This window comes from Hylobates moloch, unplaced genomic scaffold (genome assembly GCF_009828535.3).
Source record: "Hylobates moloch isolate HMO894 unplaced genomic scaffold, HMol_V3 SCAFFOLD_10, whole genome shotgun sequence".
NCBI lineage: Eukaryota > Metazoa > Chordata > Mammalia > Primates > Hylobatidae > Hylobates > Hylobates moloch.
Genome location: NW_026652285.1, coordinates 27,747,209 through 27,763,057, shown reverse-complemented (window position 1 = coordinate 27,763,057; position 15,849 = coordinate 27,747,209). Strand labels below are relative to the sequence as shown.

General features: G+C 50.2%; 1 protein-coding gene across 1 annotated transcript in view; it reads right to left on the bottom strand.

Moving 5' to 3' along the window:
* HROB (homologous recombination factor with OB-fold) overlaps positions 1 to 15,849 on the bottom strand; it is a 29,296-nt gene that overhangs the window by 4,356 nt on the left and 9,091 nt on the right. The window contains exons 2-9 of the mRNA XM_058445903.1: positions 15,176 to 15,226; positions 11,065 to 12,255; positions 8,770 to 8,853; positions 6,437 to 6,577; positions 4,519 to 4,627; positions 4,245 to 4,330; positions 3,772 to 3,897; positions 1,573 to 1,681 (exon numbers count right to left, since the gene is read on the bottom strand). Of these exons, the coding sequence (XP_058301886.1) occupies positions 1,573 to 1,681; positions 3,772 to 3,897; positions 4,245 to 4,330; positions 4,519 to 4,627; positions 6,437 to 6,577; positions 8,770 to 8,853; positions 11,065 to 12,255; positions 15,176 to 15,226 (1,897 nt within the window). The remainder of the gene's footprint in view (positions 1 to 1,572; positions 1,682 to 3,771; positions 3,898 to 4,244; positions 4,331 to 4,518; positions 4,628 to 6,436; positions 6,578 to 8,769; positions 8,854 to 11,064; positions 12,256 to 15,175; positions 15,227 to 15,849) is intronic.

The window sequence follows — 15,849 nt, the reverse complement described above, 5'->3', positions numbered from 1 at the left end:
GTATCAGTCTCTTGCCTCGGCACCTGGGTAGGTTTCTGCCCACATATAATCCTGTGAACTTTGGGGCCAGACAGGATTGAATTTTTGGAATCAAAAAGCTAAGACCAGGCTGGGCACGGTAGGTCATGCCTCTAATCCCACTACTTTGGGAGGCAGAGAGAGAAGGATCGCTTGAGCCCCAGGAGTTCAAGACCAGCCTGGGCAACATGGCAAAACTGTCTCCACAAAAAATTTAAAAATTGCTGGGCATGGCCGGGTGTGGTGGCTCACGCCTGTAATCCCAGCACTTTAGGAGGCTGAGGCGGGCAGATCATGAGGTCAGGAGATCGAGACCATCCTGGCTAACACAGTGAAACCCCGTCTCTACCAAAAATACACAAAAAATTAGCCGGGCATGGTGGCGGGCGCCTGTAGTCCCAGCTACTCAGGAGGCTGAGGCAGGAGAATGGCGTGAACCCAGGAGGCAGAACTTGCAGCGAGCCGAGATGGCGCCACTGCACTCCAGCCTGGGCGACAGAGTGAGACTCCGTCTCAAAAAAAAAAAAAGAAAAACTGCTGGGCATAGTGGCACATACCTGTATTCCCAGCTACTCGGGAGGCTGAGGTGGGAGGACTACTTGAGCCTGGGACGCCGAGGCTGCAGTGAGCCATGTTCATAACACTGCACTCCAGCCTGGGCAACAGAATGAGACCCTGTCTCAAAAATAAAAATTAAAATAAAAAAAGCTAAAACTAGATCCTGAATGGTGTTAGTTTCACCTGGGTGATGCCTCCTGAGGAAGCAGCTGGCCCAACCACAAGGGGTCTGCATTTGGGCCTCTCTGGTTTGTAGCCTGGTTCTCCCAAAAACCAGTGGACGTCTGACTCCTCAGCACTCCTCTAAGCTTAGTCAGGATGGGAAATCTGCCTCTGTGGTCCGCTCGTCAGCCCACAGAGGACTCAGAGTGTGGCACAAAGACAGCGCCCATCCATCTGGACAGGGAATGGTGATGTTTCCTCCTTGTGGCTGATGGCACATAACCTGAAAATGGGGGAAACCTGTGGATGACACTTTGTTTTACATGGCCCCATCACACTGTTAACGAGTTTGTGGCCTGCAGCCTTGCCAAACAAGACACTGTATCTGATTTCTGTAAGATTATATAAGATCCAAAGATTCATGGAAACAGGAACAAGATATAGCCAGGAAGATTCTGGTTCAGCTATTCAACAGGAAATAGAACCTCTCTTGCAGCCGGGCGCGGTGGCTCAAGCCTGTAATCCCAGCACTTTGGGAGGCTGAGGCGGGCGGATCACGAGGTCAGGAGATCGAGACCATCCTGGCTAACACGGTGAAACCCCGTCTCTACTAAAAACACAAAAAATTAGCCGGGCGTGTTGGCGGGCGCCTGTATTCCCAGCTACTCGGGAGGCTGAGGCAGGAGAATGGCGTGAACCCAGGAGGTGGAGGTTGCGGTGAGCCGAGATCGCGCCACTGCACTCCAGCCTGAGGGACAGAGAAAGACTCCGTCTCAAAAAAAAAAAAAAAAAAAAAAGAACCTCTCTTGCTCCCAGACGGGCTGACTGCCTTACCTGCTTCTGGGAGTTCTTCCTCAGGGGACGCCTCTGCCGCTAGGTTCTGTGCTGTTCTGAAGCCTTCCTCAGGCTTTGCAGCCACATCATGCTGGAAGCTCCCTGAATCCTGGGGACAGAGGATCTGGTTACCAATGCCTGTGTCCCTGAAATCCCTTCAGATGGCACCACCTCTACCCAGACAACCTCAAAGGAACAGTGTGGGGCTCAGGAAAGAAACATGATGGGGCCAGGTGTGGTGGCTCACACCTGTAATCCCAGCACTTTGGGAGGCCGAGGTGGGTGGATCATTTGAGGTCAGGAGTTCAAGACCAGCCTGGCCAACATGGTGAAACCACATCTCTACTAAAAATACAAAAACAGAGCCGGGCATGGTGGCACGCGCCTGTAATCCTAGCTACTTGGGAGGCTGAGGCATGAGAATCGCTTGAACCCAGGAGGCAGAGGTTGCAGTGAGCCAGTATCATGCCACTGCACTCCAGCCTGGGTGACAGAGTGAGACCCTCTCTCAAAAAAAGAAAAAAAAAAAAAAAAAAAACATGATAGAAGAGTATGGCAGGGGCCAGCCACCTAGGCCCATGCTGAAGGGAGGGAGCTGAAACACCAAACACCCAAAGCAGCAGATAATAAACAAAACAAAAACTAGGCCGGGCACGCCTAGTTCACGCCTGTAATCCCAACACTTTGGGAGGCCGAGGCAGGCAGATTACAAGGTCAGGAGTTCGAGACCAGCCTGACCAACATGGTGAAATCCCATCTCTACTAAAAATACAAAAATTAGCCAGCTGTGGTGGCACACACCTGTAATCCCAGCTACTCAGGAGGCTGAGGCAGGAGACTCACTTGAACCCGGGAGGTGAAGTTGCAGTGAGCTGAGAACATGCTACTGCACTCCAGCCTGGGTGACAGAGTGAGACTCCATCTCAAAAAAATAAATAAAAATAAATACTGATAATTAAATGGTTAACCATGGTTAGCCCTAGGAAATAGGAGTGGGGAAGGGTAGGATCCATTTTTTGCTTATTCTGTGCTATTTTGATTTATTTCAATAAGTATAGATAATTTGAAATTTAAAAGAAAAATAGGCTGAGCACAGTGGCTCATGCCTATAATTCCAGCACTTTGGGAGGCCAAGGCAGGCCGATCACCTGAGGTCAGGAGTTCGGGACTAGCCTGGCCAATATGGCAAAACTCTGTCTCTACTAAAAAATACAAAAAAATTTAGCTGGGCATGGTCCCAGCTGTTCGGGAGGCTGAGGTGGAAGAATCACTTGAATCTGGAAGGCAGAGGTTGCAGTGAGCCGAGGTCACGCCACTGCACTCTGGCCTGGGTGACAGAGCAAAACTCTGTCTCAAAAAAAAAAAAAAAAGAAAAGAAAGAAAAAGAAAGGGTTTAGAAGTGGGGTGATTTTGAGAGAACGTGGAGGGGCTAAGGGGAAAGATGAGGAAAATGGAAGTGGAAAGTTGGAGCTTAGATGAAAACCTCTGTCTAAGGTGACTAGAGGTCATCAAGTCAAACGTACTATAGATGAAGCTGTTGCAAGGGAGGCGACAGGACTTGCCCAAGGTCACAGTACACGTTTTCAGTACACAAGATCCCAGGAAGGTGGTGGGGGCAGGGCATGTCAAGTCCAGGATCTGCACTCTCACCCTGGAGTGGATCTGCCTGGAAGCCCATGCTTACCTCCCATAAATGCCAAATGCTCGTCTCGGTTCCTAAAGAGGATGTCCCCACCAGTGTTCTGTGCAGCTTCCCCCTAATTTAGCAGAGGCAGACGCCAAGAGGGAAGACACAGAGCAGGTGCTGGCTCACCTGACAGGCCATTTGTAGCTCACTGTTCTCCACACTGCCACCTGTAGCAGATCTGACCCTCAGTCATTTACTGCCACCACCCCCTGGTGGGCCCTTCACTTGGTTAGTTCTCAAGTGACTGCTATCCTCTCAGATGTTCAAGCCTGCCATCAGATGCTCAGGGATCACCAAGAAGCCAGCTGCTCCTCTAGGTACTGTTACTGAGCCATCTGCCAGGCAGCTGGATGAGGGATAGGAGATGGTCCTGTCCCCAAAGATACCTTTTCACCTCAGAGCACCTGCCCTCTTCAGACCTCTGCTCCCCAGGGTGGAAGAGGGGAAGAAATCAGAAGATCCAGACAGAAGGAGGGCCTTACCAGTCCCCGGTTCCATCCTGCTCCTCTTACCTTGGGGAAGGGCTGAGATGGCTTGAGGAAGCTCCCATCCCCAGAATCCGGGCTGTAAATATGGACCAGGTTGTTGGGTGTCACGTTGAGGTAGTGATTTCGAAGTGAAGGAGAAAACACTCCGATCTGGAATCAAGGAAAGGGAAGGTCAGTGTCCTGATGGAGCACTGGGAACTGCCAGATGGCCACCTGGCTCCCACCTGCCTTTCACTTGGTGTCCTCTGCCTAGCCTTGGTCCCAGAAGAGAACCATTTGCCACAATCTTCCCTTAACACAACCCTCCATCCCTATCCACCCTGAAGAATGAGGGCCAGCTCAAGGGCCGCAGGCCTTCCCTCAGCTCAAGCCAGGGCCTAGCAATGGTTCAGCCACTCCATGCCTGGTGTTGTAGAGGAAGGCAGCCAGACAGGTAAGGAGACAGACACTGAGGGCTCTATCCGGGGGGCAGTGGTGTGGAGAGCTGCTCCCCATACCTGCTTCAGCAGCAGCACTGAGCCAGGCTTCAGCTCATTCTGGCGCGTCTCCAGCAGCAACCTGTGCACCGTCCCCTGCATCTCTCCTGCAAATACCACATGGCCCATCAGTCTCAGGGTCAAGGGCAGCACAGCGACTGGTATGGGCCCTGGCTGGGAAGTGGGCTGCTCACTGCCTCAGTTTTCCTGTCTGCAAAGGGAGAGGGTGATTCCACCTCATTTCCTGGCCTCAGTGGAGCCCACTCATCAGACAACCTAGGACCTAATTCCTTACCCGTGGGGTCCTTGAAAACCACACTGGCGTCCATTGTGCTCCGAGTCAGGGACTTGATCATCACCGCCATGTTGGGGACCTTGTTCCTAGGAAGCTGCTTCAGGGCTGCCTGCTTACAAGGAGAGGCATATGCTGAGCCTTCCACGGCCCACCTGTGACTTCCCAGGTCTCCAAGTGTGCCAGGGCAACCGGGAGTATGAGGGATCAGTGTATAGTTATAGTGATGATCTTCCTTGTGGAGGACAAGGAGGTATCCCATCTCTCTCTGGCAGACCTAGAGCTGGGAGGTCCTTCATTTCTCTCCCCTGCCTGTTTTCTTTTTTATTTGTTTTTTTTGTTTGTTTGTTTGTTTTTTTGAGACGGAGTTTCGCTCCCAGGCTGGAGTGCAGTGGCACAATCTCCGCTCATTGCAACCTCCGCCTTCTGGTTTCAAGCGATTCTCCTGCCTCAGGCTCCCGAGTAGCTGAGATTACAGGCATCCGCCACCATGCCCGGCTAATTTTTGTATTTTTAGTAGAGACGGGGTTTCACCATGTTGGCCAGGCTTGTCTTGAACTCCTGACCTCGTGATCCACCCGCCTCGGCCTCCCAAAGTGCTGGGATTACAGGCATGAGCCACCGCGCCCGGCCTATTTTTTTATTTTTGAGATGGAGTCTCGCTCTGTCGCCTAGGCTGGAGTACCGTGGCACGACCTTGGCTCATTGCAACCTCCGCCTCTGGGTTCAAGCAATTCTCCAGCCTCGGCTTCCCGAGTAGCTGGAATTACAGGCGTGTGCCACCAAGCCTGGCTAATTTTTGTATTTTCAGTAGAGATGGGGTTTCACCATGTTGGCCAGGTTGGTCTCGAACTCCTGACCTCAAGTGATCCGCCCGCCTCAGCCTCCCAAAGTGCTGGGATTACAGGCGTGACCCACCCCGCCTGACCTGTTTGGTTTTTGTTTTTTTTCTTGAGACAGAGTTTCACTCTTATTGCCCAGGCTAGAGTGCAATGGCACATCTTGGCTCACTGCAACCTCTGCCTTCCAGGTTCAAGCAATTCTCCTGTCTCAGCCTCCTGAGTAGCTAGAATTACAGGCATGTGCCAACACGCCCGGCTAATTTTGTATTTTTAGTAGAGACAGGGTTTCTCCAGGTTGGTCAGGCTGGTCTTGAACTTGTGACCTCAGGTGATCCGCCCGCCTTGACCTCTCAAGATTGTAAGTGTGAGCCACCACGCCCGGCCTTGGGTTTTTTTTTAAAGGAGACAAGTTCTCGCTCTATTGCCCCAGCTGGAGTGCAGTGGCACGATCATAGTTCACTGTAGCCTCAACCTCCTAAGATCAAGTGATCCTCTGGCCTCAGCCTCCCTAGTAGCTGGGACTATAAGGCATGTGCCACCACATCCAGCTAATTTTTTTTTTTTTCATATTTTTTTGTAGAGACAGAGCCTTGCTTTGTTGCCCAGGCTGGTCTCGAACTCCTGACCTTTGTGATCCTTCCACCTCAGCCTCCCAAAATGCTGGGATTACAGGTGTAAGCCACTGTGTCCAGCACTTTCTTTTGTTTATATGTGTTTACACAGTGTTCCATCATAGCAGTCACAGGCGGGGATATGTTGGCACATGTACTGGCATGTCTCTGCACACAACCCTTAACCACTAGGGAGCTTTGAGGGAGGCAGTGTGCTCACCCCAGCCCATCCAGGGCCTGGAAGTGCAGAGGCATGCCATAACCCACTCTCTCCTTCCACCTGGGCACAATCCTATGGATGACAGTGAAAAGTTAGGTAAGTGGAAGATACAACCAAAGGGGCTTCGTGCTGCTGCTTGTATAGGGTACGAGGGAGCAAGCAGCCCCTTCCTAAGGTGGAGTAGGGCAGTAGGTCAGAGAGGGAGAAAAATGGTCTTTCCTTTGGGTCTCAGCACCCAGAATCCTTACCTTGCGCAGCACCATGACAATGCTGTAGGTACAGAGGAAGCAGCTAGGGTCTCTCTCATCCAGGCCTAGCGCAGATTTCATTGTCAGCCAGGGCCCTCGCCCAAAATCCTCCTCCGCAGATGCCTGGGAACTAGCAACAATCTGGTACCACAGAGCAGAGGGGGAGCCTGTATGAATAGGTCTACCTTGCTACAGACTGTTGATTGAAACAGGGTGGAAGGGTGAGAGACGAAAGGCAAATCCCCTCGCAAAAACTGTAGTACAATGGCCACAGTCTCTCCTCTCATTTATCTCCAAGGCCAGAAAATGGCATGTGAAATCCTTTTTTTCTTTTTCTTTTTTTTCTGATTGCTTTGGCATTTGAAGCATGTGAAAATCTTGTTGCATATCACAGGTTTCATTCAGCAGATACTCTTTTTTTTTTTTCTTTTTAAAATCAGGTCCTGTCTGCAGGACTAGGTATGAAAAACAAATTTTTTTTTTTTTTTTTTTTTTTTTGAGACAGAGTCTGGTTCTGTCCCCCAGGCTGGAGTGCAGTGGCACAATCTCGGCTCACTGCAAGCTCCGCCTCCCGGGTTCACGCCATTCTCCTGCCTCAGCCTCTCCGAGTAGCTGGGACTACAGGCGCCCGCCACCATGCCTGGCCAATTTTTTGTATTTTTAGTAGAGACGGGGTTTCACCGTGGTCTCGATCTCCTGACCTCGTGATTCACCCGCCTCGGCCTCCCAAAGTGCTGGGATTACAAGCGTGAGCCACCGCGCCCGGCCCTGAAAAACAAATTTTTAATAAAATCAGCTCCTGGGCCAGATGCAGTGGCTCACACCTGTTACCCCAGCATTTTGGGAGGCCGAGGCGGGTAGATCACCTGAAGACAAGAGTTCGAGACCAGCCTGGCCAACACGGTGAAACCTCGTCTCTACTAAAAATACAAAAATTGGCCAGGCACAGTGGCTCACACCTGTTACCCCAGCACTTTGGGAGGCCTGGGCAATAAGAGTGAAACTCTGTCTCAAGAAAAAAAAACAAAAACCAAACAGGTCAGGCAGGGTGGGTCACGCCTGTAATCCCAGCACTTTGGGAGGCTGAGGCGGGCGGATCACTTGAGGTCAGGAGTTCGAGACCAACCTGGCCAACATGGTGAAACCCCATCTCTACTGAAAATACAAAAATTAGCCAGGCTTGGTGGCACACGCCTGTAATTCCAGCTACTCGGGAAGCCGAGGCTGGAGAATCGCTGATCATGAGGTCAGAAGATGGAGACCATCCTGGCTAACATGGTGAAACCCTGTCTCTACTAAAAATACAAAAATGAGCCAGGCATGGTGGCACATGCCTGTAGTCCCAGCTACTCGGGAGGCTGAGGCAGGAGAATAGCCTGAACCCAGGAGGTGGAGGTTGCAGTGAGCCAAGATCACGCCACTGCACTCTAGCCTGGGCAACACAGCGAGAATCCGTCTCAAAAATAAAATAAAATAAAGTAAAATAGAATAGAATAGAATAGAATAGAATAGAATAGAATAGAATAGAATAGAATAGAATAGAATAGAATAGAATAGAATAGAATAGAATAGAATAAAATCAGCTCCTGACTTTAACTGCATTGAAGCAGAAGGCTATCTGCGCTTATTTTTTATAACAGACTCAAAAAGTCTTAGGGGTAGGGAGCCACCGCATATATTTATAGGCTTCCAGAGTGGCTTAGCCATTTTAAAACCAGTCATATTCTATTTGGGATGCTTCTAGCTTTAACAATTAACCTTCTTACATTAATACATGCTTTGAATCCAGAAAGTATTTGTTGCTTTGGATCTGAAATGGACTGGCGGATCTGCGGAGCTACAGCAGAGAAAAAATACTGGGGAGAATTAAAAGCAAAACTGGGTTTGAGGGCAGAGCAGGTCAACCAGAACCCCAAGGAGTAGGGAATCAGGGTCTCACCCACGAAAGGGAACCCAGCAAAGGCAAGAGAAGGCAGATCCTTCCCAGCTCGGTTCTCAGAAACCTGAGAGGAAGGGCTCCTGAGACACAATCTCATAATACTTATCACAGTCTCCTCCCCTGGGGGAAGCTGGAGCTAGCTGGGCCTTTATTTCTTAGATAGGAAAGAAGGCTGGACCCATGGCATCAGATAATACCTACCTGGCACCAGGACAGGCCTCGCTTAATGCCAGTAAAATTGCTGCCTCCCCCAACTACCTGCCTGGAATGCCTTTTAGTGTGTGACACCAGCAAGCGGGCCTAGCAGCATCGGCTCTTGATTCTTAACTCCTGAAACACACGGGGACGCCCCTCACTCTCAAATCACACCCAGAAAGTTAACATTTGTAGTTACCTCTGTCTGGAATTTAGCCAGAGCACCATGGGTCGGAGTTTGGGGCGTGGAAACCATGATGTCCTCCAGACTTCTCCCACTCTGCTAACAGGGGAGGGAAGGAGAAGGTGAGAGCAAGCTCAGCAGCTGTTATTTACAAGTACAGCTTATTGTCTGGGTTACATAACGGGTTCAGGAAATGATCAGGGACAATTAACACATATTACATCTCTCCTAACAAAGTCTCAGGAGCCTCTTTGGCAGCTCAAAAAAGATACTTTGGGGATTGGTTTGAAAATGTGAGGAAGCCGGAGCTAGCCCAGGTGCAAAAACCAGGGCTGCCTGGAGGTGGCATGACACAAATAGAGAGGCCTGCCGGGCACGGCGACTCACGCCTGTAATCCCAGCACTTTGGGAGGCTGAGGCGGGTGGATCACCTGAGATCAGGAGTTCGAGACCAGCCTGGCCAGCATGGAGAAACCCCATCTCTACCAAAAATACAAAAATTAGCCAGGCGTGGTGGCGCATGCCTGTAATGCCAGCTACTTGGGAGGCTGGGGCAGGAGAATTGCTTGAAGCCGGGAGGCGGAGGTTGCAGTGAGCCAAGATTGTGCCACTGCACTCCAGCCTGGACGAGAGAGCAAGACTCTGTCTCAAAAAAAAAAAAAAAAAAAAAAAGAAAGAAAGAAAAATTGAGAGGCCTGTGATGAGCAAAGGGGCAGCTTTCTCCAAGTCCTAACCCTTTCCTCCAGGGAGATTCAGCCCAGGAGGAACATAGACGGCCTCTTTGGATATCTGCTAACGTGCTAGGGGAGAGCAAGTAACAGGCAGAAATTGTTTCAAACACCCTTAAAATGGGAGGAAGAGGGCACACCTATCACAACCAGTCCAGATCCTCAGAGTCCAATTATCTGGGATCTGATCCAAGACTAGTTAAATCCAAGTCTCACCAGGGCTGTCTCCTTTTCAGCCCCAGCTTCCCCACACCTGCCACAATGAACTGTTCTGTGGATCTGAGAGCACCTCGCTCTTCTGCCTCTGTGCCCTTACACACGCTCTTCCCTGCTTTCCCACTGCTGGAACATCCACAGAGCACAGCGCCCACTCCGCCACACACCTGTTAACCTCCTACTCATCCATCCAAAGCCCACTCGGCAAGCCTAAGGCACAGCCAGTGTCTTCCCAGCACCCAGGGAATGACCCCTATTCACACTGTGTGCTTTGTGCATGTTTGTTTGCATCTGTTTCTTCCATTTCACTGTAAGCTCTTTAGGACAGGAACTATTTCTTTTAATCTCTGTATTCTCAGTTCCAAGCAAATTGTCCAACACATAAGTCCTTAACAAATGCACATGAATGACTTCCTGCCCTAGTGCACACCTGTAGTCCCAGCTATTTGGGAGGCTAAGGCGGGAGAATGGCTTGAGCCCAGTTCAGGACCAGCCTGAGCAACATAGCCAATCTCTAATTCTTTTTTTTTTTTTTTTTTTTTGAGACAGAGTCTCGCTATGTCGCCCAGGCTGGAGTGCAGTAGCGCAATCTCGGCTCACTGCAAGCTCCGCCTCCCGGGTTCACGCCATTCTCCTGCCTCAGCCTCTCGGAGTAGCTGGGACTACAGGCGCCCGCCACCACACCCGGCTAATTTTTTGTATTTTTTAGTAGAGACGGGGTTTCATCGTGGTCTCGATCTCCTGACCTCGTGATCCATCCGCCTCGGCCTCCCAAAGTGCTGGGATTACAAGCGTGAGCCACCGCGCCTGGCCTAATTCTTAAAAAAAGGAAAAGAGGGTCGGGCGTGGTGGCTCACGCCTGTAATCCCAGCACTTTGGGAGGCTGAGGCGGGCGGATCACTTGAGGTCAGGAGTTCGAGACCAGCCTGGCCAATATGGTGAAACTCTGTCTCTACCAAAAATACAAAAATTAGCTAGGCATGGTGGCGGGGGCCTGTAGTCCCAGCTACTCAAGAGGCTGAGGCAGGAGAATCGCTTAAACCCGGTCGGCAGAGGTTTCAGTGAGCTGAGATTGTGCCGCTGCACTCCAGCCTGGATGTTGAAGCAAGACTTCATTCAAAAAAAAAAAAAAAAAAAAAAAAGGAGAAGAAAAAAGAAAATTATGATGTCCTCAGAGCCTTAAGCACTTCTTTCACAGTGGATTTTCTAGCATTCAATTCTTCCCTTTTATTTCTCCTGCAGCTTTGAAAAGCCTCTCTGCACTTCCTTCCTTCGCTGCAGGAGGGAAGATATGCTAGGGCTGGACAGTGCTGGAACTCTGCTTCTCTCCCTTGCCCCCCAAATCCTAGAAAGCAAGCTCACTCACCTGGTGAGGCAGGATTCCAGCTGGGCCGGGGAAACGGCGAGTTTTGGCTCGGGTGGAGGGGTGGGTGGGCTGCTGGGGTGTCCGGCTGGCAGCAGTGACCAGCTGCACCAGGTGGTTGGTGACTATGGGTGTCTGCAGAGCTCCCTGGGGACCCAGGGAGGAATGGGGACCTTTTGGGGTACCAACAGGAGACCCAATGGAAGACACTGGAGCTTGGGGTTGTAAGCGTATCCGAGGAAATAATCCAGAGCTAGTACTTGAGGGAGTAGAACAGCTTGAGTTGGGAGTTCGAGGTCTGGGTAAATGAGCTTTGCCACTTAACCAGGAACTTGGAGACTGGAATGGCTGACAAGGGAAACAATTTTGAGGGCTGCTCTGAATGGTCCCTCTAGCAGCTTGGAGAGGCTGAAGTGCTTGAACAGGGGAGCGTTGTGGACAGACTTCCCAGTGGGATTGCTGAGTGGGAACTGTTAAGGCAGTTGGAACAGGAAGGTGACCCGCAGCACCAGGTCTCAAGGGGGGTCGTGGAGTCCTACATTGGATGACAGGATCTAGAGACTCATCCTGGGCTGACATGATACCTGCTTTGTGGGTGGCAGGCACGGGCCCCTTCTGGCAAGATCCACTCAGATCAACTACCCGGGCCTTTTTAGCCAATACTGAACCCTCCTGCTGCTGGGCAGGCAGGATTGGTGTGGCCTCACTGCTGACTCCACATTCCAGCTCCATGCCAGGCTCCTCCAACTCCATGCTTGCCAGGACTTTATCAAATTCGTCTTGTTCAGGCCCCTCAAAGCCACCAACTTGCTGCTGTTGGCTCTCAAAGGTGAGTAGGGGGTGTAGGGCTGAGGACTGAGGTCTTTCTGGCTCTCTGAGCCCTTCTGTCACTGTCACTCTTCTCTGCTGATTGCCAATCCAGCTGCTGGAAGTAGAGACAGGCCTTAGGGGAGCTGTTCCTATGCATGATGGACAGCTGTCGGCACTGGGCACGCTGGAGGTAGGGAGGCAGAGGTCCAGGTCTGGCAGGCCCAAAGCCTCTGAGGGAGCAGTAGGGTGTAACAGCAGCAGTCTGGAGGACTGTGCCTGCACAGTCTCCTGTGCCCTAGAAGAGACAGGTCTCAGACGCCCAGCATTCACAGGCAGTGAGCCAGCAAACTGGTTCTCTGCATCCTCCACAGCGGACAAGAAATCCTACAAGGAAGCAGAGATGGTAGGTCTTGGCACCTGGAAATCAAGAACCCCTCTGCTTTTACTGTTCAGTCACACGGCATGTATGTTTGTGTGTAGATACTTGAAAGGAACCAAAGCATGAGGGTCAGGCACAGTGGCTCATGCCTGTAATCCCAGCACTTTGGGAGGCCAAAGTAGGAGGATCACTTGAGGTCAGGAGTTCGAGTGCCTGGCCAACATGGCGAAACACTGTCTCTACTAAAAATAAAAAAATTAGCTGGGCATGGGGGTGCACACCTGTAATTCCAGCTACTCAGGAGGCTGAGGCAGGAGAATCACTTAAACCTGAGAGGCAGAGGTTGGCAGTGAGCCAAGATGGTGCCACTGTACTCCAGCCTGGGTGACAGAGTGAGACTGTGTCAAAAAAAAAAAAAAAAGAAAGAAAGAAAAAGAAAAAGAAACCAAAGCATGAAAGGCAATGGTGGTGTCTCTGTCTCTTACCACCTCTGACCTCACCCATGGGCCTACACAAGGCTCTATCAAAAACACTCCAATCTAAGCCTAAGTCTTCAGGTAACCTCTTTCTTCAGTCTTCATGGGTGGGGAGAGGGGCAGTTAGAGGAGGACAGCAGGAAAAGCAAACGTTCCAGGGCACCAAGAAGTCAGACAAATCACCCTAGGTCACACAATAACCATCTCAAGGAGACCACTTTCTGGTGTCTGGCCTGTTATCTAAACAGGGATCTATCCAGCTGGTCATGCTGCCTGTCCTTAGCTCACTCCTCATCCCCAATACACACTCGTGTGCTCTCTTTCTCTCTCTCTCTCTCACACACACACACACACACACACACACACACACACACACACTACACAGAGATAGCTACCCTTCAGTAAGCCAGAGAAGCCTTGGAGCCAGCAAAAAAAGGCAGAAGTTAAATATAGCTTTTCAGGCAAGTTAAATAAAGTATGGATTCCAGTTGGGAAGCAAGGTGAGATTGACACCTTCAAGAGCAACAGACCTGTTCTGAGGGTGGTTTTGAGTCAGAACTGCTGATTTAACTGACAGGAGGGTCCCCACCACCCCCACCCTCTGCTGCCGCACTGGATTGTCTGGGCTAGAGAAAGGCTTTTTCCTGCTTTGTGTATTATTAAGTGAGTCCCATACTCAGGCAGGACCACCACAGGACTCAACAATAATAATAATGACCAGAACTATAGCAGTAATAAAATCCTGATGACTCTGGAGGTTGATGATCTTTTTTCTCCCAAAGAGCTCACTCTCAGACATGACATCATCTGCTTTTTAGGAAGGGGGAAGGGACTGATCTGTCATTTTCAGGGAACAGAAACTTCAGCTGTCAGATTCCTTTACTCTAATTCCATTACTCGCCTAGCAGTCCCATCATCACCTTGTAAGACCCAAGAGGGTCATTTTAACAGTTACTTTTTCAGCCTGTAATCACACATCTCCAAAGACAAAGACAAGGACACATCTCCTTGACAAAACTGGCAGTTGTGAATTATTTGTAAAAACAAAAATCAGGCCGGGCGCAGTGGCTCACGCCTGTAATCTCAGCACTTTGGGAGGCCGAGGCAGGGGGATCACGAGGTCAAGAGATCGAGACCATCCTGGCTGACACGGTGAAACCCCATCTCCACTAAAAATACAAAAAATTAGCCGGGCGTGGTGGCGGGCGCCTGTAATCCCAGCTACTCGGGAGGCTGAGGCAGGAGAATGGCGTGAACCCAGGAGGCGGAGCTTGCAGTGAGCCGAGATTGTGCCACTGCACTCCAGCCTGGGCGACAGAGCGAAACTCCGTCTCAAAAAAAAAAAAAAAATCAGGATGGGCCCGCTGGCTCACACTTGTAATCCCAGCACTTTGGGAGGCCGAGGCAAAAGGATCACTTGAGCCCAGGAATTTGAGACCAGCCTGGGCAACTGAGTAAGACGCTGTCTCTACAAAAAAATGAAAAATTAGCTGGGCATGGTGGCACACACCTGTAGGCCCAGCTACTGAGGAGGCTGAGGTGGGAGGATCACTTATGCCTGGGAGGTCGAGGTTGCAGTGAGCCGTGATTGTGCCACTGCACTCCAGCCTGAGTGACAGAAAGAGATCCTGTCTCCAAAAAAAGAAAGAAGTTCACACACTGGGGGCTGCCAGAGGCAGGGAGGTGGAGAGCATCAGGAAGAATAGCTAATGCATGAAGGGCTTATTACCTAGGTGATGGGATGATCTGTGCAGCAAACCACCATGGCACATGTTTACCTATGTAACAAACCTGCACATGTACCCCTGAACTTAAAATAAATGTTGAAGAAAAGAAAAAAAAGAAATATCCCTGGCTGGGCCATTCCCAGAAATTCTGATTTAATTGGTGTGTGGTAGGGCCTAGACAAGGGTAATTCTAACGTGCAAGCTTTGGATCTAGTCTCACCTCTCATCTTGTGATTAGAGAGAGGGAAGGGAAGAACATCTGAGGCAGAAGAGCGTCCCTCATATTGTAGAAGAGAAAACAGAGGACCAGAGAATAAAGTAACTTGCCCTGATTCACATAGCCAATTGCTGACCCCTGGTCTCCTGCCATCCAGTAACTATGCTATCTCTTACATGGTTCTGGCTCTACAAACACAGCCCTTCCCACCACAAGTATGTTATCACAGAGGTGAATTAAATCAGCTAGATGACACAGCTTCCAGGAAAGAGCCCTTATAATTTAAAGGTATGACAATTAGGCAATTCATCTCTCTGGTTTTTTGTTTCTAAGACAGTTAAGTAGGTTGTTTACATTTCTCATCACTTCTCAGCACCTCACAGGCAAAAAACATACACATGTCAACTAAAAGGAGGCTGGTGCAGGCTAATCCAAAATGTTCTGAACCTGAGTGTTTACATTTTAAGACCTTGTCTGCCACCTCTGATCATCAACACTTCCCTACCTCATCTTCAAACTCCTCTTCCACAGCAAACAGCTTCTGCAAACTGCACGCCTGAAAAGAAAACAAACCAACTGGGGTTGAGAAATACCATTTGCAAGCACATTCTGTCCTCACTCTGCTTCTTCTCAGCACTAACAATACCATCAGGTATATTGTTTTTTGTTTGTTTTTGCTACGGCTGGGAAAGGACTGAGGAATGAGAAGAAATGGGATTTCGTTAAAGACTTAAACGATCTAGGGCCGGGCGTGCTGGCTCATGACTGTAATCCCAGCACTTTGGGAGGCCGAGGCAGGTGGATCTCCTGAGGTCAGGAGTTCGAGACTAACCTGGCCAACATGGAGAAACCTCGTCTCTACTAAAAATACAAAAGTTAGCTGGGCATGGTGGCTCATGCCTGTAATCCCAGCTACTCGGGAGGCTGAGGCAGGAGAATCGCTTGAACCCAGGAGGCAGAGGTTGCACTCCGGCCTGGGCGACAGAGTGAGAGTCTGTATCAAAACAAAACAAAACAAAAGACCTAAGTGTTCTAAAAAACTTACTTAGCTGTGTGTAGCAGCTCATTCCTGCAGTCCCAGCTTCTTGGGAGGCTGAGGTGGGTGGATCCCTAGAGCCCAGGAGTTTGAGGCTAGGCTGGGCAAGATAGTGAGACCCACCTCTTAGAAAAAGATTAAAA